This window comes from Capra hircus, chromosome 20, assembly GCF_001704415.2.
Source record: "Capra hircus breed San Clemente chromosome 20, ASM170441v1, whole genome shotgun sequence".
In the NCBI taxonomy this organism is placed as follows: domain Eukaryota; kingdom Metazoa; phylum Chordata; class Mammalia; order Artiodactyla; family Bovidae; genus Capra; species Capra hircus.
Window position 1 is genome coordinate 17064131 of NC_030827.1, and position 25746 is coordinate 17089876.

A 25746-nucleotide genomic window follows, 5' to 3' on the forward strand; every position below is an offset into this window, starting at 1 on the left:
TAATCAGACACAATACACGAAATCTTGTTTTTTTTTATACTGGCTTTCACAACACAAGAACTTGAGTGTTTTTCATTATATGTCCAGATCTCATAAACACTACCTGTTACCTTCTATGGGCCATTTAACTTCAGAAAAAAACATTCTCTAGGCCCAGTATGAATTCCAACATCCAAGCTAGCAAAGCTCAAAAATGTATTTTTGCATCCTGTATGGACGGGGGTATGAGGAAACTTCAGGCACTCTTGCAAACAAGAAGGTAAATTCACATACTCTTTATGAAAGCAAACTGGCAAGATCTATCAACTATTAAAATGTCCAATTTTCTGACCCAGCGATCATCCATCTTTTAGGACTTTATCTTACAGATATAATCATGCATGTAAAAAATGATGTTTAAGTTCAAGGTTACTCAGTATAGTACTAGCTGTACAATAGCTACAGAATGGGCATAACCTTTAGTGGCATGTTAAATCACTAATAAAATACAGCTATGGAAAAGAATAAGTGTGAGGTAAGTCAGAGGAAGACAAATATCATATGCTATTGCTTATAGGAATCTAAAAAAAACTGATACAAATGAACTTATTTACCAAAAAGAAACAGACTCAGAGAAGGAACTTATGGTTACCATGGAAGAAAGGGGGGACAGTGCAGAACGGGAGTCTGGGATTGACATGTACACACTACTATATTTAAAATAGATAACCAACAAGGACTTACTGGATAGCACAGGGAACTCTGCTTATTTAATATTCTGTAATAATCTAATTCTGAAGGAGATCAGCCCTGGGATTTCTTTGGAAGGAATGATGCTAAAGCTGGAACTCCAGTACTTTGGCCACCTCATGCGAAGAGCTGACTCATTGGAAAAGACTCTGATGCTGGGAGGGATTGGGGGCAGGAGGAGAAGGGGACGACCAAGGATGAGATGGCTGGATGGCATCACCGACTCGATGGATGTGAGTCTGAGTGAACTCCTGGAGTTGGTGATGGACAAGGAGGCCTGGCATGCTGCAATTCATGGGGTTGCAAAGAGTCGGACACGACTGAGAGACTGAACTGAACTGAATAATCTAAATAGAGACAGAATTTGAAAAAGAATTAATACACTTGAAACTAACACAACTATACTCCAATATAAAATAAAAATTAAAAAAGAAACATAATTGTTATTTACATACTCAAAGGTTATTAAATGAAAATAAAATCACGAAGCAAGGCTTCCCTGGCGGTCCAATGGTTAAGGATCCACTCACCAATGCAGGGGACAGAGGTCCAATCCCTGCTCCAGGAAGATCCCACGTGCTGCGAGGCAACTAAGCCCATGTGCCATGATTACTGAGCCAGCGCTCTGGGGCCCGAGAGCCACAACTATCAAATCCACTGGCTGCAACTACTGAAGCCCACTTTCCCTAGAGCCTGTGCTCTGCAAGAGAAGCCACTGCAATGAGAAGCCTAAGCACTACAACTTGCCTCAACTAGAGAAAGGCCTGTGCAGCAGTGAAGGCCCAGCACAACCAAAATTAAGTAAATAAATTTTTAAAAAAGCAATGACATTTGGGGCTTCACTAGTGGTCCAATGGATAAGACTCCCAAACTCCCAATGCAGGGGACCAAGGTTTGATCCCTGCTCAGGGAACTAAGATCCCACATACCGCAACTGAGCCTGTGTGCTGTTCTGAGTCTCTGTACTGTGTCTAGAGAAGCCCTCTCACCCCACCCAGAGAAGCCTTCAGAGCAACAAAGAGGCTGTGTGCTGCAATGAAGACCTAGCGCAGCCAAATAAATAGATAAGAAAAGCAATGACACGTACTGAGTTAAGTCATATTCTTAATATCTGGAGGATGAACACAAATCAACTTTTACCAGAATGTCAAAATCTGAATAGACATAGTGAGAGAATAGCACAGCTAGATACTTACTCCTCTAATTAGCAAGCAGATCGTTTATGAAGTATACAGAGGTCCTGTGCTAGGCACTGAGGAGATGACAGAACCGGAGTATGACGAGACAAGAGAACCCAGGAGACCGCCCTGACTCTTCCGACAGAGTGAGCAGGCGGACTCAGAGAGCACAGAGCAGGGGGCCCATCCTGGTCTAGGAGTCAAAGAAGGGTGAAATGTGTAACAGAGACAACAGTAGGTCGATACGTTAGGTACAAATTCTAAGAGTTCAGTGTGTCTGGAGGGCCTCAGGTCAGTGGCAAGGAATGACAGTGGAGAGGAAGGCAGACGACCTGGGCTTCATCCAAAGTGTAATCAAGATAGAGGAAGTTATTAAAAAGTTTTAAGCAGGTGATCATGTTTGAAAGGTCATCCTAAAAGAGTAACCAAACCATAGGTAGAAAGACCTTAGGGTTATGAATTTGTGGCAGATGAGACATAATGCTAGCCTGACCAAAGTATAGTAGACGGTTGGGGGAAAAAATGTATGGTCTGAAGAAGTACTTAAGCAGTTAAATTAAGAGAACCTGATGATAGGATAGGAGGTTAAGAGAGAACAAGGAGTCAAGAAAGATATCTAGGTTTCTGACTGGGGCAACAGGGTGAATGAAAGTGACTAGAGATACTGAAGAAATAGATCTGAGGAATGGGTAATAGGTTCAATTTTGGACATGCTGGATTTGTGCTATTTATGAGCTATCCAAGTGGAAATAATCAGTAACACATTGCTTGCTTGCTAAGTCACTTCAGTCGTGTCTGACTCCTAGCGACCCCATACATGGCAGCCCACCAGGCTCTGCCATCCCTGGGATTCTCCAGGCAAGAACACTGAAGTGGGTTGCCATTTCCTTCTCCAATGCATGAAAGTGAAAAGTGAAAGTGAAGTCACCCAGTCATGTCTGACTCTTAGCGACCCCATGGACTGCAGCCCATCAGGCTCCTCCATCCATGGGATTTTCCAGGCAAGAATACTGGAGTGGGGTGCCATTGCCTTCTCTGAATCAGTAACGCCTTAGACATACAAATAGTACAGGTCTTCAGCTGGTCTGAGGTGAAGAGGAGCGTTTCACCCAGAGAGAATACCGTGCAAGTACTGCAGGGTTAGGACCAAGCCCTGAAGGACACCAACATTTAGAAACTGGAGAGTGAAAGATGCATCTTCGTAGATAAACAAGGAAAGGTATGAGGGGTAGGAAGAAAATAAGTTTTATTTACTTTTAATTTAGTTAAGAAATGGCTCTTAATTAAACCCAAAAGAGCAGGGAAGGTTTTTAGTTTTACACCAAGAATTTTTCAATTGCACTATAGTTGATTTACAATACTGTGTTAGTTTCAGGTGTACAGCAAAGTGATTCAGTTATACACACATACATATTCTTTTCCAGAGTCTTTCCCATTTTTAGGTTATTACAAGACACTGAATATAGTTTCCTGTGCTATACAGCAAATCCTTGTTGTTTATCTATTTTATATACACTGGCGTGTATCTGTTAATCCCATACTCCTAATTTATCTCTCCCCTAACTTCCTCTTTGGTAACAAGTTTTTTCTATATGTCTGTGAGTCTGTTCCTGTCCTGTAAATAAGTTCATTTGTATTATTTTTTAAAGTCCACATATAATGATATAACATGTCTTTCTCTGACTTACCTCACTTAGTGTGATAATTTCCTTCTTTCTGTTTGGCCACACCTCATGGCTTATGTGACCTTAGTTCCCTGACCAGGGAATTGAACCTGGACCATTGTACTGGAAATGCCAAGTCCTAACCACTGGATTGCCAGAAATTCCCCAGTATGGCAGTTTCCAGGTTCATCCAAGTTGCTGCAAGTAGCAATATTTCATTCTTTTTTTATGGCTGAGTAATATTCTTTTTGTGTGTACAGGTGCACGCACACACACATCTTTAACCATTCACCTGTTGATGGACACTTATCCACATCCTGGCTATTATAAACACTGATGCTATGAACATTGGGGTGCATCTATCTTTTTGAATTAGTTTTCATCTTTTCTGGACATATGCACAGGAATGAGATTTTTAGTTTGTTTGTTTGTTTTTAATGAAGTATGTGCTAAGTTGCTTCAGTTGTGTCTGACTCTTTGAAACCCCATGGACTGTAGACCATCAGGTTCCTCTGTCCATGGAATTTTCCAGGCAAGAATACTGGACTGTGTTGTCATACCCTGCTCCACGGGATCTTCACAACCCAGGGATCAAACCTGCATCTTTTATGTCTCCTGCAGTGGCAGGCAGATTCCTTAATATTAGCACCACCTGGGAAGCCATAAAGTGAAAGTGAAGTTGCTCAGTCGCGTCCGACTGAGCAACCCCATGGACTGTAGCCTACCAGGCTCCTCCCTCCATGGGATTTTCCAGGCAAGAATACTGGAGTGGGTTGCCATTTCCTTCTCCAGGAGATCTTCCCGACCCAGGGTTTGAACCGGGGTCTCCTGCACTGTAGGCAGACACTTTACCATCTGAGCCACGAGGGACGTCCATAATGTGTGTTAATTTCCACTTTTTAAGGAACTTCCATACAGTTTTCCATAGTGGCTGCACCAATGTACATTCTCACCAATAGTGTCGGAGGGTTCCCTTTTCTCCACACTCTCTCCAGTATTTACTATTTGTAGACTTTCTGATGAGCATCACTCTTAACAAAACTACATCCCAACTTCTAGGGCCATGTTTAGTCAGCTCTCAACACTGGTTACAACTGATGGAAAGCAATCTGTAAAAATGCAACACATATTATCCCCAAATAATTTCAAACAACAGTTTCATAAGAATAAATATCACCGAATCTTAGATAGGCCCCCAAATTAACCAAGTATACCAGTGGACTCCTAGCAAGTAGGTATGTTATATCTCCCTGACAACATAGTTGCTCAATAAGAAGCATTCTTCCACATGCCAGCATGTGTACTTGTCCAACTTGTGGAAGTCTGTGAGTGAGAGCCTAAACTGAGACAATGCAGACAGTCTTTTCTTTTTTTTTTTTTTGCCATGGAATGTGGGATCTTGGCTCCCTGACCAGGGATAGAACCTGCATCTTCTGCATTGAAAGGACAGCATCCTAACCACTGGACCACCGGGGAAACCCCTAGAACTTCTTTTTCAGAAGAATTTATAGCCAGAGTACTTTCATTGGGTACAATAGCTATTTAATATTCTGTTATAACTAACAAAGCAGTCTTTTCTAGGGGGAAATCCTTTATTTCCTCAAAGGGATCAGACGAAGGGACTCATAAGTCATGCTGCAAATGCTAGCTGGATTAATAAAAACACCTGAAGGCAATCTCTACTATAGAAAGAAAAGTAAAAGCATTATTCAGTTAATGATCTGACTTCCAATGCCTGGAACATTCATAGTACACAAAGAACTCTGAAGGAATTAAGAGAGTAGAGGAATTACAGGCAGATCATCTATGTTCCAATCTCATGTGTGTTAGTCGCTCAGTCGTATCTGACTCTTTGCAACACCACGGGCTGTTGCCCGCAAGGCTCCGTCCATATGATTTTCCAGGCAAGAATACTGGAGTGGGTTGCCATTTCTGCTACTTTAGGTACGACCTTGGACAAGTCAATTTCCTCACTATAGAAAAATAAGCAAGTTTTGACCAATAGGAGTATTTCATTAGAGAGCTGTCTGTGCTTAAATTTTAAGACTTACCTCATTAATCAGGGTTTCAAATTTGTTCCAATTTCCTAAGAACCACTTAGCTAAATAACTATATCCATTTCTCTTTAGGCTGTCCATAGTAAACTTCAGGCTTAAAAATATCATGCTCCTCACCTTCCAAAATGTAATGCTATTTACACGCCCAACTAAGTTTTCATAGCATGACACATAATTAGATTTCATATGCATATCTTAAGAGCACGAATTCCCTAAAGTTTAACTAGAACAGGTAAACTCTTATTTAAATTAAACCTTGGCCAATTTCAAGGAAGAAGCTTCTAGTACACTACTTGGACATTTGTTATAGTATTTGAATTATAACTCGAAATGTCTGTAGGCCAAAGTAAAGAGATGGAGCTAAAGCTGGTAAGCATTATCTGAATCCTCTCACTGCACTGCAGCTCACTTAAAAATTCGGTCAGCAAACCCCAAGTCTCTCATATTGGCCAACAGACTAAACCTAACAAAAGTGAAGAGCAAAAATTAACCTAACTGCAACCCTATTGGGTTCTTTTTCTTAAAATGTACAAATCCTTGTCATTAATTGGTCAATTATTTCAAGAGTAGCTCTGACTTAACCCCTGAAGCTTGCACCCACCTCCCTCCTTTAAAAGTAGTTTTAAGAGCCGTAGTTTTCGGAACTGTGCAGAAGGTACAGAAATCTTCCATATAGCCCCTGTCCCCACATATGCACAGCCTCCCATAATGTCAACATTCCACATTGGGAACACCTGTTACAATCAATGAACGTATACTGGCACATCATTACTATTCAAAGTACATATTTTACATTAGAGTTCACTCTTCGTATTGTATCTTCTTTGAGTTTTGACAAATTTACAATATATAACCACCACTTCAGAATCATAAGGAATAATTTCACTGCCCCAAAAATCCACTGGGTTCTGTCTACTCATCCTTTGCTTTGTTGTTGTTCAGTTGCTGAGTTGTGTCCAACTCTCTGCCACCCCATGTACTGCAGCACACCAGGATTCCCTGTCCATCACTGTCTCCATTAAGTCAGTGATGCCATCCAACCATCTCATCCTCTGTCGTCCCTTTCTCCTTATACCCTCAATCTTTCCCAGCATCAGGGTCTTTTCCAATGAGTCAGCTCTTTGCATCAGGTGGCCAAAGTATCAGAGCTTCAGCTTCAGCATCAGTCCTTCCAATGAATATTCAGGGCTGGTTTCCTTTAGGATTGACTGGTTTGATTTTGCTGTCCAAGGAACTCTCAAGAGTCTTCTCCAGTATCACAATTAGAAAGCATCAATTCTTTGGCACTCATCCTTCTTTACGGTCCAGCTTTGACATCCGTACATGACTACTGGAAAAACCAATTTTTAACTCCTAAACTGCAAATAGTAGCTAAGAGATTCTAAATGCTGAAATGACATTCAGAATCTTGAGGATGAAAAGGGAAGGTAAAAAAAGGGCAGAAAAAATAGGCCAAAAATAAGAGCAAAGGAAAAGTAAAGGAGAGCAGCTGCATTTTAAGCATCAAAACACTCCACCCCTTAAAGAGCCAAAGCCAGATCCTTTAAGTACGGTTTTTCCTTTCCAGTCCCTTCTAGGAGTTCTAAGAGGGTCTTGGCTAATACACTATAACTGAGTCTTCTTAAGCAGGCAAAGCAGTTATAGCTTAAGTAAATTCCTGATCTCCATATAAACATTTACTCGAAGTGACTCATACCTTAGACTCACTCACTTTCAAGATACTAGTGGCAAAACTATGAACACTCTTGAGCTGGATGCTCTTTGACAGCACACTGGACACCGGCTCTACAGTTCTCTATGCTGTATTCATGAATAGGATTAGCTTGATTAAACAGACTGAAGAGATTTTATAACCCACACTCAGACTTTTCAAATGCTAAGTCCATTCTTTTCAACACATCTGCTCTTTATTCGGCACAAGTGATATATGCATACAGCATCAATTCTTTTCACAGTATTCTGTATCTCATCTGTTTCTTAATCATTGCTTACCCTCCTCGACTGATGCAATCTTAGCCTTGCTAGTTCTCATTTTCAGTACTTCTCCCCCTCTAATCTATCACTAATCACTAGCTAACTCCTATTACTGCTCTTAGGAGATTAAGTCCTACAGTAGTTTCCAAGTGTCCTAGAAGTTAATTCCAAGATGCATTACCTTACCTTTGTTGCCAAGTCTTTAATAAGGTGCCCCAGATTACTCCTCCTTTCTTCCTTTTCTCATCTATCTCCTCGTTGTTCAGCAGTTCAGTTGCTAAGTCATGTCCAACTCTTTGTGACCCCCATGGACTGTAGCTTGCCAGGCTCCTCTGTCCATTGTGATTCCCAGGCAAGTATACTGAATTGGGCTGCCATTTCCTTCTCCAGGGGATCTTCCCGGACCAGGGATCGAACCCATGTCTCCTGCATTGGCAGGCAGATTCTTTACCACTGAGCCACCAGGGAACCCCTGCTATGCCAGGTTTAAATGTCCTTTTCCTGACAGTCCTCCTTTCCAGCTCACATGTGGTGCCATATGCCTGGAATCCCTCATTTCCCCCAGAACAATCTACTGGTCATCTTCCGTCATTTTAACTTCACTTGCCATGAGGTCTTGTCAGATCACTGTTAGAAAATGCTACTTTTTCTAACATAATGGATCATAACTCTGGGTGTATACTAGAATCATCAATGTGTATGAAGCTATTTCACCAGTGGAGTTGTCTTAAATACTGAGGCTTGGCTTCATATCAGACCAATTAAAACAGAATCTCTGGGCAAAGTACCCAGATACTGGTGGTGACAGGTGGGGAGTTGTTTATATTTGGTTGTTTTTTCCAAAGCCCTACATGTGATTTTAATAAGCTATCAGGGCCATGAACCACTATATTAATTCTACCCAGGCTAGAAACAGAACTCCCGTAACATTTATGTTCCCTAAACATATCTACATCCCTAAAATACACTTACTACATAGCCTTGACCAACACATATAACGTGAATATCTAAAATAATCCGTCATTAGGCTTAAACACTTTAGTTTATACACTCAAGTGTAGGGTTTCGCTTTTGTAAAATGGGGAAGATACTGTATACATTATAGGGATGTCACAAAAGTCAAATAAGATACTGGATATTATACACTTAGCAAAACAACTGAATTATAAAAGGCATAAAAGTTAAACCCCTTCAGGTATCAAGAATAACATGTGGATGCACTTTTTAAGAAACAAAACTTAAGTGGCGGTATGGAAGACATAGCTATCTGGATGAGGCTGAGTAGGTAGCTCCTGGCCAAGAGCTCTAATCAAAGGGTTCATTCATAGAATACACAGTGGACACATTTTTACCTCAAGAATGTCCCATCCTGATGCAAACTTTCCTTTAAAAAATCCTATTTAGGTAAAATCTGGTTAAAATTAATGCCAAAAACCAATTTTAAAAAAACCTGGAGACAAAGTCTTCGAAAGTAAGTAAAACACAGCCCAGGAACATGCCTGATTCTTACAGTCCCTTGGCCACACCGTGTGAGGAGGCTGTTTTCAAATTACACAGAAGCGCAGGCAGCTGGCTCTACCTGCTTCCTCGGTCCCTATGTTTACAAGCATCCCAACATAGGACATCCAGAGAGGAACCTGCTGCCAGGGACTGGTCTGCCAGAAATTTAAAATGGAAAAAACTTTACTCCTTTAGATATCGAAACAAAGATTAAAAGGCATAAAGTAAAAACTTCAAATGAATATTAGAGAATAGAAAATAGGCTAGGAATGACAAATAATGCCAATTTAAACTGACTGACAAGGGCTACCAGGACTGGTGGTGCTATATTTTAAGAAGAATTCTGAGAGTGAATATATTGGTTCATCAGGGAAGCACGCCATGAGAGATAATGGATACTATCAAGGGCAGAGGACATGAAAGGGGCAGCATGTATGACATATATTTTCCATCCTGAAGACTCATAAGTTAGAGAGTGTAATCTAAGAATCCATATCAAAAAAGTGGTAATGATGTACACACAGAATAGCATAGTTCTATCAGCATTAATCATACTACGTAAAAATCATTCATTTCTTTCTGAGGGCAGGAACTTCAACACCTGTCAGAATGCCTTATATGCAACTATGAACAAAGGCATATTTCGGGCTTCCCTGATGGGTCAGTGGTAAAGAAACTGCCTGCCAATGCAGGAAACACGGGTTTGATCCCTGATTCAGGAAGATCCCACAAGCCACAGAACAACGAAGCTAGCGTGCCACACTTGTTGAGCCTGCGCTCTAGAGCCCGTGAATTGCCACTACTAAGCCCACCTGCTGAAGTCCGTGTCCCTAGAGCCATGCTCCCAACAAGAGAAGTCACCACAACTAGAGCCGCTCCCAATGGCCACAACCAGAGAAAAGCCCGAGCAGCAGCGAAGACCCGGCACAGCCAAAAATAAATAAACTAAGTATTTTTAAGGCATATTTAATTAATTCTGTAATAAGGGAACAAAGAATTATGAGATCACATTATTTTGTGATATTGCATAATCACTTAAGGTCTATACACAAAAATACTCCCACACTCTAGTAAATGCCCATTTGAACAGCAAGCTGATTGCAGTAGGTACGGAGAAAAATACGCAATACCCCAAATGGGAAAGGCCGGGACTAGATTTAGAAGCTCAACTGTTAGAAGGGACACTCCTCTCCTCATTTTACTCTTGAGTGTGTGTGTGCTCAGTTGCTCAGTCGTGTCTGAGTGCCCCATGGACTGTAGCCAGCCAGGCTCCTCTGTCCACGGAATTTTCCAGACAAGAATACTGGAGTGGGTTGCCATTTCCTCCTCCACAGGATCTTCCCAACACAGGGATCAAACTCGCGTCTCTTGCATCTCCTGCATTAGCAGGCAGATTCTTTACCACTAGTGCCTCTTGGGAAGCCTGTACCCTTGGGAGATAGTAGCAAAAAGTTAAATGAAAGGATAACCAACAATGAAACGATACTCCATTTCAGTTTGTGTAAGCTTTCACTAGACATATCCCATGATCAGTAATTTGTATTTAGTTCTCATACATACAGTATATGGCACAGCATCCACTATGTGTAATTAAGCACTTAAATGCTTAACATGGTGAGGGTCTAACATCTATTTTCACTTAGACACTATAATAATATTAGTACTATTTTAATTATAAGAGTTAGTGTGTGACAGAAGGGCTACCCTCCTATATTTGCTCTGGACCACAAGAGTGAAAAACTAGTTTTACCCAGGATTTAAAAACTGTATCTATTCTCAAGCTCAAAACTACAATCTCAAAACAAGCAAACAGCTTAAAAGATTACTTCAAGTTACAGGATAGAGGTGTTAGAAGCAAAGTGGGTGGTTAATTCTAAGAATTAAGCTTTGCAAAAGACAAGTGTAATATTAATGACAAGTATACTTGTGACTAGAAAGAACGGGTCTGGATGATCTCTCAAGGAATCTTGGTCTGGATTTTCCATACTTGTGCCTTCTTCCTACAAGTATGGAAATGAGCTTAATTGGCTCTTTGCTATTTTCTCTAGATATTTAAAAAATTATCACACACAAAACAACAAATAGCCTTTCCCCACAGTTCAAAAATTTCTGTCACAAAATTCAAGTGACTAGGCAAAGAATATAGATTTCTTTCTGTGGTAGTTCTGGAAGCAACAAGTGACAGACTATTGAAAAGGGGCTTTAAAGCCTTAGATTCAAGAATCTTAACACTTATAGTTAATACAATATGAGAAATCAATTTGATCTCACCTGTTGGGCAAATTTAAGCAACATTACTAACTGTAGGTTATCTAAAGCTAAAGAGGCTTTTATATCTCAAAAAAGAAAAAAAAATCAAAGTACACAAAGTGATAAACTTCATATTATCATCAGCAAACATTTGCCAGCATCTAAAGAGAGCTGGGAGCAAAAGGACTCAGGTTTTGGTCCAAGTCAAGCCTCTTTATTAACCATATGATCTTGGCAAGTTCTCCAACCTCAGATTCTTTACCTATAAAGCAATGAATCTGCCAGCCCATTACCCTACTTACCTCACAGGGTTTCTAGGAGGATTCAGGTAGATAACCTATTTGAAAAATTATGAAGACCTAAAATATATAACCAACATCATGCTAATCACCATGTAAAAAGAAATCATTAATCCACAATTCTTCTTTATTGACTATGCCAATGCCTTTGTGTGGATCACAACAAACTGTGAAAAATTCTTAAAGAGATGGGAACACCAGACCACTTGACCTGCCTCCTGAGAAATCTGTATGCAGGTCAAGAAGCAACAGTTAGAACTGGACATGGAACAACAGACTGGTCCCAAATAGGGAAAGGAGTACATCAAGCCTGTGTATTGTCACACTGCTTATTTAACTTATATGCAGAGTACATCATGTGAAATGCCAGGCTGGATGAAGCAGAAGCTGGAATCAAGACTGCCAGGAAAAATAACAATCACCTCAGATATGCAGATAACACCACCTTTATGGCAAAAAGCGAAGAACTAAAGAGCCTTGTGATAAAAGTCAAAGAGGAGAATGAGAAAGTTGGCTTAAAAGTCAACATTCAGAAAACCAAGATCATGGCATCTGGTCCCATTACTTCATGGCAAATAGATGGGGAAACAATGGAAACAGTGAGAGACTTTATTTTGGGGGGCTCCAAAATCATTGCACATGGTGACTGCAGCCATGAAATTAAAAAACGCTTGCTCCTTGGAAGGAAAGCTATGATCAATCTAGACAGCATATTAAAAAGCAGAGACATTACTTTGCCAACAAAGATCTGTCCAGTCAAAGCTATGGTTTTTTCAGTAGTCATGTATGGATATGAGAGTTGGGCTATAAGGAATGCTGAACACCAAAGAACTGATGCTTTTGAACTGTGATGTTGAAAACTCTTGAGAGCTGCCTGGACTACAAGGAGATCCAACCTGTCCATCCTAAAGGAAATCAGTCCTGAATATTCACTGGAAGGACTGATGCTGAAACTGAAACTCCATTACTTTGGCCACCTGATGTGAAGAACTGACTCACTAAAAGACCCTGATGCTGGGAAAGATTGAAGGCGGGAGAAGGGGACGACAGAGGATGAGATGGTTGGATGGCATCACCGATTCGATGGACATGAGTTTGAGTAAGCTTCAGGAGTTGGTGATAGACAGGGAAGCCTGGAGTACTAGAGTCCACGGGGTCGCAAAGAGTCGGACATGACTGAGCGACTGAACTGACCTGAACTGAATCCACAATTCCCTCCATTCCACTCACTCCATAATCAAAATCACATAATTGTACCAAAAGGAACTATACTGCTATGTCGTTCATTTTAATTAACTAAATCACAATCCATTCTCTAAAAGCCTGTCTAATGACATGGAAAAATAAACAAGCAGAAGAATAAATATGGCAAAACAGGTAGCGAATTAGTTCACTAAAATCTTTTCTAAGATGGCCTGCCCTAAACTTCAAGATTCCTGATGGGTCCTTTGAAATCTTCTTTCCTCTGGATTTCAGATGCTTAATTAAAGCACTCTCTTCACTGTTTAATTACGAAACAGATGTATTTTTCCTCTCACAATTTTTGAGTTTTGTGACCTAGTAAACATACCACAACACTTTTTACCGGATCATTCCAACTGGGCTCTATAACGCTGCTCTCCAGTGGCTTTCCCATGAGTGAGAAGCAATTTCCTACTTCTTAACTGGGCTAGAGAAAGCTGTATATGGTTCCCAAGTAATACAGAATTCTTCCTTTCCTGTCACAGTTGTTGATACTCTGGTTTCTATGCTACATTAAGCCAGGTTCTTGGCTTCCACTGTATGAATCTAGACAAGTCACTTACAGTAACTTGGGACTCAGTTTCCACATCTTTAAAAATGAGAACTTGATTATCTCCAAGGATCTGTCTGGTTGAAATAGTGTATGATTCTCTTCAGATAACATTTATCAATTATGTGACTAAGATACCTCGAAGAATAATTCCATCGTGCCTGCAGCTTCCAAATATGCAAAACATTTCTCATCACTCCCCCAGCCTCCAAAGGATAGTCAAAGATACTGTAGAACAAACAAGAAATAATTTAACAGTGCAGGTGTGTGCGTGTGTGTGTGTGTGTGTGTGTGTGTGGTCTCCTAATGAAGACTACCTAGATACACAACAGTTAACATTGCAGTTTTTAGAGTCATAAGATTTCAAAAAGAAACTGAATCAGAAAGATAATAGAAAGACACAAGGAAACAAACATTGAGTGTTCATTTCTAGAAACCAGTCCAATCTCATACCAGGTTATTTCCTGTGGGTAGGACTTATCTTAGGAGTCCAAGCCTAATCTCTGTCACTTCTAATCTGAGAATACCAAAACAGTCAGTAAGCCTTGCTAAATCACTCAATTTCAATCAACACTGGGAATCTTGAACTAAGAGGCCTGTATGAGGCATTGGGGTGGGGATGGGGGAGCAGAATAAGGAAGTGGCAGCACAGGATGAGCATAGATGGAACTGTTTTCCTTCCAGGTAAGATTCTGTCGTAACGATTAATCAAAACAATGTTAGAAAACTAAGTCCAATAATGAGTGATTCACTCAAAAACTATATGCAAGGAACTCATCAAGGAGCAAATGAATTCTGGGAATTTAAAATCCTGTAATGCCCAGGCTGTGACTGAAGTGGGAGTGGGTAGTCTGCCATCCATCAATAGCATTCTCCAAACCACCCCTTCTCTGGTGCAGTCTGAAAACATAATATTAAGAAAAATGTACCCAAACATTAATACTTAAGGAAATATGCTGTCTCATGAGTCTCCTAATGACTTAGGAATTCAGTGACTGACTGGCCATCCAGTTTTAGTAATCAATGAAAATATACTGGGAGTTAGTTTTGAGCAGGATGTTGAAAGATACTAACAAGTCCACATTAATTACCTGGAAATATTTTTTTTTTAATATATGAGCATCACAGATGGGAGAAGCATGCTCAGAAACAAGGACAAGGATCACCACTTAGCAAGCATGCAGAGAAACATCAAATCACCAGTGAACAGCAGTCTAGAACAGCCCTTCTTCACTCATGTGGTTTCCACTGTCTCAGGCATTACATTAGTGCTCATCCAACTGCAAAGTTTATTTCTGTTACAATGATCACTAATGTTTTATCCAAACAGATATACCATAGAAATGGGAGGAAACAAAACAGCTTCTTTAAAGTGAAAAAGGGAAGGCTTTAGGTGAGTCTCCCAGACATCAATTTCTACTGTGAAACAGCACTATCCAATGCAAATGATCATTCCCTTAAGTTCTCTGCTTATCTGTTACCTTCAACTCTACTATGCACCTGAGGAACATAAATACATACATGACTGTAAGTTAAGATGAGATACACTGTAATGATTTCCATTATTTCTCAAGGGCAAACTGCTTTGAAATGTGATTTTAGGTTACTAGCACTTATGTAAGAACACAAAGCTCTTAGATGTCTGGGTTTCTGGTATAGGCAGAAGATGAAGGCAGAAAGAGTACTAATTATAGTACTAAGTAAAGAATATCCTAGAATCCCCCCAAAACCAAAACTGTTTCCAGTCTGACACATTTAAAAAGATGTTAGCCCAGAAAACATAAAATTAACCAAACCTTTCAAGTATCATGATACTTTTTCTGATAACTTCTATAGTTAAACCTACAATCACAGTTAAAAGTCTTAGAATGTAAAGAACTCACACATTTTATTGCTTCTCCCCCAAATTTTAAAAAATATATATAAACCCTACTTTTACTAGTATACAGTGAACCTGCATTTACCTAAAAATGAAATTACAGTAACAGCACAGCTTAAGGAAAGCAATTTGAAGAGAAAACATGAAGAAACCCCAACCAAAGTAAGAGAGACATCTCTTTCCCGTCAGTGTCATGGGTAACTTCTAAAGGTGTATGTGTTATAATTTATCTTTTCACACACTGCATAATAATGTTGACACAAATTATGTCAGATATAAGGAAAGGGAAAAAAATCATTAGCTGGACAGGGTCTTCTAATATATGTTATCACAGATAAACAAGACAGTCAATCTAAGCTTCACATAACTTGGTCAAACCTGGTAGAAGCCTCTCAGAGGCTGTAGATGAGACAGCGATAGTTACCATTGACTAGGCTAAGCGATAATAAGCCATAACCTAAAGGCACAGGATAAGATACACTGCACGCCTCTCGGTATTACACACCTCTACTTCGCTCAATGTTTGGACTGAAACATAATTTTACCCGCCTCCATGCGTTTTCTCCTTTACAATATAAATTATTTCCAAACCTGGCTGGTTAGGGGCGTAAAACATTTTCCCCAAGAGAAACCTATAGAAAGAGACACAAGCCTAGAGCTTTTTCTCTCTTTATAATTTTAATTAGGCATGTGCCTCCACCGCGTCTGACACTTTTCTCTCGGTTACCTCTCAGGAGGGTGTGAGACTATCAACATCCGGTCGTCAACCCCCACCCTCTCAGGAGTGCCTCGCACAGACAAGGATCATCCTCCCTTTTAGTCTCATCACCTTTGAGAAGCTTATCGAATACTTCTTCCCTTCGCTCCCCCACCCTTATTCATGGCTGAGCACCACAGGCTCCCCATCCTTCTTCCAAGGAAGGGACTGGCAAAAAAGAAAGAGGCATGCTCGAGAAATGAAAGACGAAGAAACCTGACAACCAAACAGTTTAAACCAATGGGGTTGGCCTTTCTCTCCCACCTTGGCCTCGGACCAGTAGTCGGTTCCCTAAATGCTGAAATCTCTGGTCTTCACGCTCTCCCCACCCCCCATCCCCTCAGAGATGAGGCCGGAAAATGAAAAGGCCGGGGTGAGCCGCGAGGCTGGGTCAATCCTATCGGAGCCTGCTGTCCCCGGGCGGCGGTCCCCGGGGAGGATGGAGATCGCGGGGGAGGAGCGGGGGGCCCCCCGACAGGGGACCCTCCGACGCACCCACCCGAAGACCCCCGGGCCCTTCCCCGTAGGCCTCCCCCCGGCCCAGCCTCCCGCAGGGCCCCTCCCCGGTCCGGCACTGCAGCGGCACCCGGGGCGGACCCCAAGCTGGCCTCACTCGCACACACGCCACACACAAAAGCGCCGCGGCCGCCGCCTTCCCGCCCCCACAGCCCGGCGGAGCAATCAATGAGGCGGCCGGCGCCCGCGTCTCCGCCGCGCACAGCCGACAGCGGGGCCGGACGGCAGGGGCGGCGGCGAGGCTCACCATCGCTCCGCTTGATCTCCACGTAAATCCCGATCTGGATCTTGCCGAAGTTGGCCGTTGCCATCACCTCATCTGGAGCAGCGGCGGCGGGCCGAGGGAGGGGGACCAGAGGGCGGAAAAGGCGGGGAGGGGGCGGGGTAGGTGTGTGAGGGGGAGCGGTTGCCCGCGGCCGCGCCGGCCCGGGCGACAGCGTGAACGCGAGCCGGGGCCGCGAGGAGCAGCGGCGGACTGGCAGGCAGAGGCCCCGGGCCTGCAGGCCGGCGGGAGGACGCGCACGCCCGGGCGTCGGGGTGAAGCGAGGGCCGGGGCGGTGCGGCGGCGCGGGGGAGAGTGGGAGGGCCCGCGCCGCCTGCCCAAGAGCCGACGCTGAGGAGGCGGGGCGCCGCGCGCCTGCGCAGAGCGTGCCTCCCGCGTCTTTTCCTGGTCGGCCCGCCTTGCCCCGCTGCCTCGAGGCGGCCCCGCCCAGCTCCACGGCTGGGCGGGCGGCGGCCGAGGCTAGGCCGGCGGAGGGAGCGGAGCGCGCGCGGCAAGGCCCCCAGGGAGCCTGCGTCTAGTTTGATTTCTGCGCGCGGCCTGGAAGAGGCGGGAATCTGCGCTTCCAAGAACTTGCACTGTTGCTGGAATGGATTAAGCTCCTTGCGGTTTCTGGGCTTTCCGGCTGGAGCGCGAGGCTGGGGGATGTGCATTTAGGGGTCGGCCATTGACAGCATGGGTTCAGTGTCTCATCTGACAGTGTCACCGCCATTGCTTCTTAGAGGTGGCCTGTGCGAGGAGACGTCCCAAGGTTTCCCATCCAGTGGTAGAAGAAGAAACACCTTTGAGGTGTCACCCACACTTAGTCGGAATGAAGATCCGCTTTTCATGGCCTTGACTTACAGCTCATCGCCATTCAAAAAGAAACGGCGTGGTCGGGGAGTGGGGGATTAGTTTGCTGGATTTATGATGCATCCGATGCAGATGTCTTGGCTCTGCAAATAGTTCAAGACTATTTGCCCTGGACCATAAAACCAGTAACTATGATTCAAGGACAGAGGGCCAAATACATTTGACGAAGAAATGTGCCTTTTCGGTAGTCAGTTGGTGAGTCTGACCACACCAGCGTGTGGAGAGCAGGGTTCTTCGTCCTGGCAAAACAGGAAAGCCCTGTGGACAGGGACCTTGGAAACTATATTTACAGCACTGTGTACAAACCTCCAAACGTGTGACATTTGCTTCTAGTTTTAGGACTTGATATGGAGGAAACACACTTATCGTGCCCTGCTTTGTCTAGTCAGTGTTAATCTCCCTGTAATGATAATTTAAAACATACAGTTTTAAAGTTAAAAAATTGGAAACGATATGTGTGTGTTAAGTGTGTGTAGGAGTATATGCAAATAGCTAGTGTTTTTATCCTAATATAATCAAGTCAAGTAGACCCTAAACATTTTGTTGAGAATTGGACTCTGTAACTTAAATGTATTGAAGGCATACTTATCAAAGAACAAAGTTTCTTAGATCCAGTCTAAAGTAAAAATAATGTCTGTGAGAAAAACACTAGGCAGACAGCTTTGAAAACCAGCTTTTACATGTCAGAAATGACTACTGTAAACCTCAATTTAGGACCTCTGTTTCAAAATAAGATTTGGTGGTTTTAGTGGTTTTTGTTTTTTTTTTTTTATCTTGAGTGCTTTGTCTGAACTCTTTGAGCTTCTGTCTAGTAGAACACCTCCGATGTCTCTATGACTGAGATGTAAAGTATCTGTGTATTTGCTTGCAAATTCTTTTAAGAATACAAAGAAATCAAGCTATACACTTACTAAATTTAAAATTGCTTCATAAAATGTGTTTTATCATGGTTGCTGACACATACCTTGCCCTCCGTGGGCTATATAATTAAGAAGCCTAAACCTTTAATCCATAGTCAAAAGTATTTAAAATATATATACATTATCCTGCTCTATAAAAAAATGTATGAGATGTGCTACTTGTCAAACATAAAAACCTTTCCTTTATAGGTCATACCCAAAAGGCGTATGTTTTTCTGTATGCCCCACCCAGCATTTATATTTCCCAAGACTTGCATCTTGGGCTTTGTGCCAGTGGCCTTCTGAAGAGCACCGGTAAATAAATGCACTGCGGCTACGTTTCCATCAACATCCTATATCAAGAATTCTGACTCTGGCTCCAGCATTAGCAAACTATATAACCCTGACTAGAACAGTGACTGGCATATAGTAGGCACTCAGACATTTGTTCAAGGAATTAACTTGTTAAGCTGCTCCAAATCTTGGTTACTTTCTTAAACAGCCTGGAAAAATAACTTCTATTCTCTCAATTGCAGAAAATTTTCATGAGGATCAAATGAAATAATAAAATGTGATAGCATTTTGTATTTATAAGTATAGTCAAGTTAAAAAAAGACAGTAAACCACCCTATAAAACATAGCCTAATACCTTACTGTAATCTTCAAATCATTACGTGAAATTTTATATCCAATGATATAAAATTAAAGACACTTTGCAATTTGGCTCTGACCCTCAACACCTCATATCTGAGAGGATAGCAAGAGCTTAACAGACCTGTCTATATTCTTTTACCCACTTGAGTCCTTCCTACCTTACTTTACAGAATAATTTTGCTCAAGGATAATTTCCATCAAGTCATATCCTATTCATAGTAGCTGCTGTTGTCCTACCCTATCCTGAATTGATAAACCATTTCAAAAAAAATTCAGTTTCTGTAATAAAGCCAAGCCAATCTCATTATAAAGCCTAGATTAAATTTTTTTTGTCTGCTTTGGAGTCATTAGTACATAAACGTTAAGAGATTATTCCAAGAAAGAGGCTGTTAAGTCAGTGAGCAAGATTTGAAGCAGAGGGCAGCACTCGTCAGAACTAGTTACCTGCTCCTCTGGCAAAGAGCAGAGGAAGAGCTTCAGTTCTAGCTCAAATCATATGTACTTGTCTACATCTTATTTGAAATTTTCCATTCAATGTTTGCATCTAAGTTACTTCCACAAAGTTTGTGAATTTAGGATTGAATGGAAGGATAATAGACAGAGTTGATAGAAACTTTCCTTGACTCTATGGTCTACTTTCTGTCCTCAGCTGTTTGGGAAACTCTGGTTGTCAGTGATTCCCATTCCCCTTAAATTTACTCAAATTTTAATTTTAATTAAACGTGTAATTTTACTGTAACATATTTTAGTCCTTAAAGGAATACATTAAAAACACTTGGGAGATATGAATCTCAGTTGTACCCACTCTATAATATCTGCTTTTTTCTTCTCTTCTGGATTTCTCTTTCTGCCTGCAAACATTTTCAGACTCCTTTGTCTTGGAAAAAAATTTTCTTGATCCTTCTCTTCCTATTCAAATTCCATTCTATTTTTTTCTTTCCCTCCCCTGCAAAATTCTCAAATGACTGCTTTAAATACTCACTACCTTGATTCCACATCACCCATTCATTTCCTAACCCCTAGACCTGGATTCAGTCCTCTACTGTATTATATTTTTTAAAGTCAACAATTACCTTGTAATTACCTCATTCAGTATACACTACCATCTTTATTTACCTTGAATTCACTGGAAAATGGCCGACCTGTTGTCTCCCAAACAATACCTTGCCCATTCCCACCTCAGTTTATGCTCATAGAGTAAATAATTTACTCTCCTCTTTTTTAGTCTGTGCTGCATGGCTTGTGGGATCTTATTTCCCCAACCATGGATTGAACCTATGACCCCCGGAGTGGAAGCACAGAGTCCTAACCACTGGACCACCAGGGAAGTCCCATATTCTTCCCTGCTTAAAACTTTTCCATGTGGCAAAGCACAGCTGTAGGTATGCGGGCTTTCTTTATGGTATTTTGTCCACTCAATCTAATCTATAATGACTGCTCTGTCTGAGTGATTCTCCCCCAGCCATGATCATCAGACACACTTAAGAAATATTTCAATAAAAATGCATAAGCACAAATTTTACTCCAGGCCTAACAGTTTAAAATTTCTACCGGGGAGCTTTACGTGGTCTATTTTTCAAAAACTCATCAGGAAGATTCTAAAATATTTGTATAACTGGTTGAAAACTATTGATTATGCCTGAATTTCCATATGGTTTTTTCTAAACACTGGCCACTTAGGAACTAGGTACTGAATAGACATTGATTGGTTATTTATCTAGTCCATCTTCTTTGTTATAATTCTTTCATGTATACTTTTCAATAATCTAATTATCAAACTTATTTTGATAGTATACTTTCATCTATACCTTTTGATAGTGTCTTAGATTATATTAACTTTTGGTAGAGAGCTAATTTTAAGGCCTTTTAAGGTCCATATTGGACTTAGATCTGTATAGAAATATCAATAATGTGGTATCATATTCAATTATTGTCTGCACTGAAGTATGCCTAATCCTTATACTGGTTCTTGAAGTGTTTGCCTTTTCATTTACACGACTGATTCCTCTCAAAAATAGGAAGTATAGAGGTTTTCCCTTATACCAGATTTTCAGTAATTTGATGAATATAACTCATAAATAACAAGAAGTGGTCTTTTCACCATTTGGAGTAATATATCCAAAGTGAAAATCATCTCTATATCCTTAAAATAGTTATTTTGTATATTATTACAATAGTTATTGAAGCTGAAATTCCAATACTTTGGCCACCTGATGCAAAGAACTGACTCATTTGAAAAGACCCTGATGATGGGAAAGATTGAAGGCGGGAAGAGAAGGGGACAACAGAGGATGAGATGGCTGGATGGCATCACCGACTCAATGGACATGAGTTTGAGTGAACTCCAGCAGTTGGTGATGGACAGGGAGGCCTGGTGTGCTGCAGTCCATGGGGTCACAAAGAGTCAGACACGACTGAGCGACTGAACTGAACTGACAATACTTATTAATTCGAGAGCTAAGTAAACTCTTTTATAGAGTTGTTGTGTAGCATCAAAGAAGTAAAACAGAATGATTGATGTTGTGCTACACATATTCATTATTTTAAAAAACTATGACCAGTGTTAGTTTGTTCAATATATTCAGTCTAAATCAAGTTTAACTAGAGAGAATAGGGTTCCCTGAAATATTTCTTGTTAAAGGATAGCATCTGATTTTTTGGTTGCTGTTATGATATAATCATAAAAAACTTTACAGAAAGCCAATTTTCCAATAAATATTAAGACCCCAAACATACCTTATTTCCCTAATCTTTGTTAATATACATACTTACTTTTATGACTGTTTGAATTCCTTCTTTAAATCAAACATACATGTTATGTACCATGATCGGAACCTCACTAGGACAAAGTAAACACATAACAGTGGAAACAAAGACATTCTTTTCATTGTAGATTTAATCTCTTAAAATATTTGTTTTGCTTGACTTCATTTCTTATGACTATTTCAGTGTGTTTTTATAGTCCCTATACTTATAATTTTGATTTTTGGTTTTTGTTTTACTGCCCTGGGTCTTCGTTGCTACGCACAGGCTTCCTCTAGTTGTGGAGAGTAGGGCTAGTTGCATGGACTTATTGTGATGACTTCTCTTGTTGAGGCATGCAGGCTTTAAGCGTGGTCTCAGTAGTTGTGCATGGGCTTACTTGCTCTGTGGCGTGTGGAATCTTCTGGACTAGGGATTGAACTCCTGTCCTCTGCATTGGCAGGTGGATTCTTATCTACTGTGCCATCAGGGAAGTCCCATATATTTATAATTTTTAATAGCCATATCTATTCCATATATTTCTTCTTCTTTTTGGGGGGGGGCACACCCTGGGGCTTATGGGATCTTAGTTCTCGATCAGGGATCCAACCCATGACCCCTACAGCAGAAAAGCAGAGTCCAGTTCTCCTGGGTTCCCTTACCCTACTACTCTCCACCCGGGTGCCCTTTCCCAATAAAATCTCTTGCTTTGTCAGCAGATGTGTCTCCTTGGACAATTCATTTCCGAGTGTTAGACAAGAGCCCAGTTTCTGGCCCTGGAAGAGGCCGCCTTCCTGCAACAAATGGCGACTCTGGCAGGGACTCTAATTCGCTGAAACTGACATCCTGACCACTGGGGGTACTCAGGGGCCAGCTTGCCTGCCAATGGACCAGACCCAGCGGCCGCAACTGGGACCCTTTTGTCTCTGGTCTCCTCCTGACGTGGACAACTGGCCAAAGCGCCCGAACCGGTAAGGAACAAGAGACTTTATGGGCCTCTCTCCCTTTCCCTCTCTCTTTCCTCTCCTTAACCCTTCCTATCCTGGATGCAGGAATCTGGTTGAAGGGCCCTCAGCCTGAGCTGAGGATTGGAGACTGATCACCTCTTCTTGGCAGAGAACTCGAATTCTGGTTCTGGTCTGGTCTGATTTCTGGTAGGGCCGAGTTCCAGTCCTTCCTTCTCTGGAGGCCCAGGGAAAAGTCCCATAACGCCTGGGCATCTGTAGGTGGCAGGAGACGTCTGTAAGGCCACTCCTTTCGCCCCTCCTCTCCCGCCTCCTCCCCCTTCTTTCAACCTGGCTTCCTTTCCTCCCTTGAAATCTTTGATGTTAGTACTTAGATTCTTGTATTTAAGGGCTTCCCTGGTGGTGCAAAGGTTAAAGCGTCTGCCTGCACTGTGGGAGACCTGGGCCCGATCCCTGGGTCCGAACCCTGGGTCGGCAAGATCCCCTGGAGAAGGAAATGGCAACCCACTCCAGTATTCTTGCCTAGAGAATCCTATGGACGGAGGAGCTTGGTGGGCCACAGTCCACGGGTCGCAAAGAGTCGGACACGACTGAGCGGCTGCACTTTCACTTTAACCACTGGACTGCCAGGGAATTCCCTTGCTATTCCATGTATTTCTAAGTCATTTTTTGCTTACACATTCACTGTATTGTTGGGTTATCTTCAATGTAAAATTCTAATTAGGAACATCTTTGAAAAACTTTTTTTGTGGGAAAATTCCTGTAAATGAAAATTTCACATCAAAAGATATGAAAGGTATCACTTAAATTGCAAAGGAGATAACATCACTTCCTTCTTAGAACCAGTCACCAGCTTCCTAGAATAAAATCTGAATTCTTTGCAAAGCAACGCATGATCTAGCTTTGGTGACCTCTCCACCCCAGTCTGGTACGACACACTCCTGCCCATTCTTCTCTAGCCTCACTGAGCTATTTACTTTCCCTTAAATATTTCAAGCTCTTCCCTAGATCAAGATAGTGGCTCTTGCTCAACTTGTCATATGACTGTTTCTGTTATCTTTCAGATATGAGTAAAAAAATGCCCAAATTTATACTTGCTGATGTATAGCTAAATGAATAAACTCTTAAATGAGCTAAACTGGTAATGTATTTTCTTATTCACAAGACCTAGAAAATCCATATTTAATGTTTTTGTCTGTTAAACCTCACAAATCTCTAGTAGATACAGATAATTACTAAGTAATGAATTCTCATAAAGAATTTTTAAGTGCGAAAGAATATAAAGGAAAATGAAAGGGAAAACTCTCAGCCCTCCACCCCACCCCCCTTGACCTCTCACATCCTCGCTCACCCTTGCTTGCCCTCCAAGTTCCTTGGCTTGGGTGGAACCCCTGTTAATAGTATATCAATCCAGTAATCCTTAAACGGTACTGGGCATAAGATTCATGTGGGTTGATTGTTATGCAGAGTCTAGGGTTCAGTCACCAGAGACTATGATTCAGTAGGTCTAGTATGTAGTTCAGTAGAAGATCGTCTATGGTCTAATAGATCAGGAGATCTTATATGAAGTCTAAGAATATGTATTTTAACATGTACTCTAGGTACTTTAGGTGATTTTCATACAAATAGATGATGATGCTTTCAAAAACTTTTTAAAAACTCATTTAACATATGAGTAATGCCTATAATTTATATTTTAAAGAAATCATGCTTTATATATTGTTCTGAAAGTTTCGTTTAAAATACATTTTGGACCCCTTTCCATGACAATGTTCACAGATCTATCTCTGTTTTAATAGCTGGTTATTATTCCACTGTATGTTTGAATAGTAGAGTGTAGGCAGATAAGCATGTAGATAATTATTTGGGTTGTTTCCATTTTATCTCTTTCTCTTATCAACAGTGTTGAATACATTCATTTAGTCCTGTTGTATGAATCATTCTATAGGATAATGTCCTAGAATTAGAATTGCTGAGCCAAAAAGATAGTCACATTTTCAATTTCGGGTAAAATTGACAATTTTTGTGTTGTTTTGATATTTTTGATGTTATACATCAATTATGTTTCATACATTATTTTCATTAAGTGTAATATATCATCATTTTCATTGTTAATCTATGCCTTCTCCCATTCCTGTAGATTTCCAGATGTCTAACCAAATTCTTGGCCTTGACATACTGCCTTGTTCTGACTTCAAGCTTGTGTACAAAGCCTGCTTCAGGAGTTGATTCAGACCCCTGCTCTAAATTTATGGCCCAATTTTCTGTAATTTCTCAGGGCTAGCTGTTTCCACACCTCCCTTGCACTCATTGCTATGTCATGATTCTTTAAGTCCACACCCTAGCCCAGGACTCCATAAAACAGTTCTACCCACATCCTTCTCACCTACTCCTACATATATGGAACAATAACAAACTATATAAATAATTTGTAGTTACATGCTGATTGTGTAGTGTAGGCTCTAAGTAGAGAATAAAGTCCATTTGAACTAGAGAAGTCAGGAAAGAAATTTTAAAATACTCTTTGTGTTTTTATATTTTGTTTATGACCATTGAAGAAGTTCAGTTTTAAAAAGGGAGTAGGGATCAAGAGGTATGATTTCAGTTAGGCCCTGAAAGATGACTGAGATCCATATAGACAGAGATCTAAATAGCAGAGAAGAAAGCAAACAAGGAAAAAACAACAACAACAAAAAACAACCACCGCAAACAGAAGTAAGATATTTCTGATACAACCACTTGATGAAGCCATTTTGACA

General features: G+C 41.2%; 1 protein-coding gene across 9 annotated transcripts in view; it reads right to left on the reverse strand.

Moving 5' to 3' along the window:
* The window catches only part of KIF2A (kinesin family member 2A), a 68345-nt gene extending 51133 nt beyond the window's left edge, over positions 1 to 17212 (reverse strand). For 3 of the 9 annotated variants that reach the window (XM_018065576.1, XM_018065582.1, XM_018065581.1), the window contains exon 1: positions 16843 to 17212. In XM_018065576.1, the coding sequence (XP_017921065.1) occupies positions 16843 to 16906 (64 nt within the window). In that variant the 5' untranslated portion in view covers positions 16907 to 17212. The remainder of the gene's footprint in view (positions 1 to 16842) is intronic. The other 6 variants (XM_018065574.1, XM_018065579.1, XM_018065573.1 and 3 more) reach the window with 6 other exon arrangements.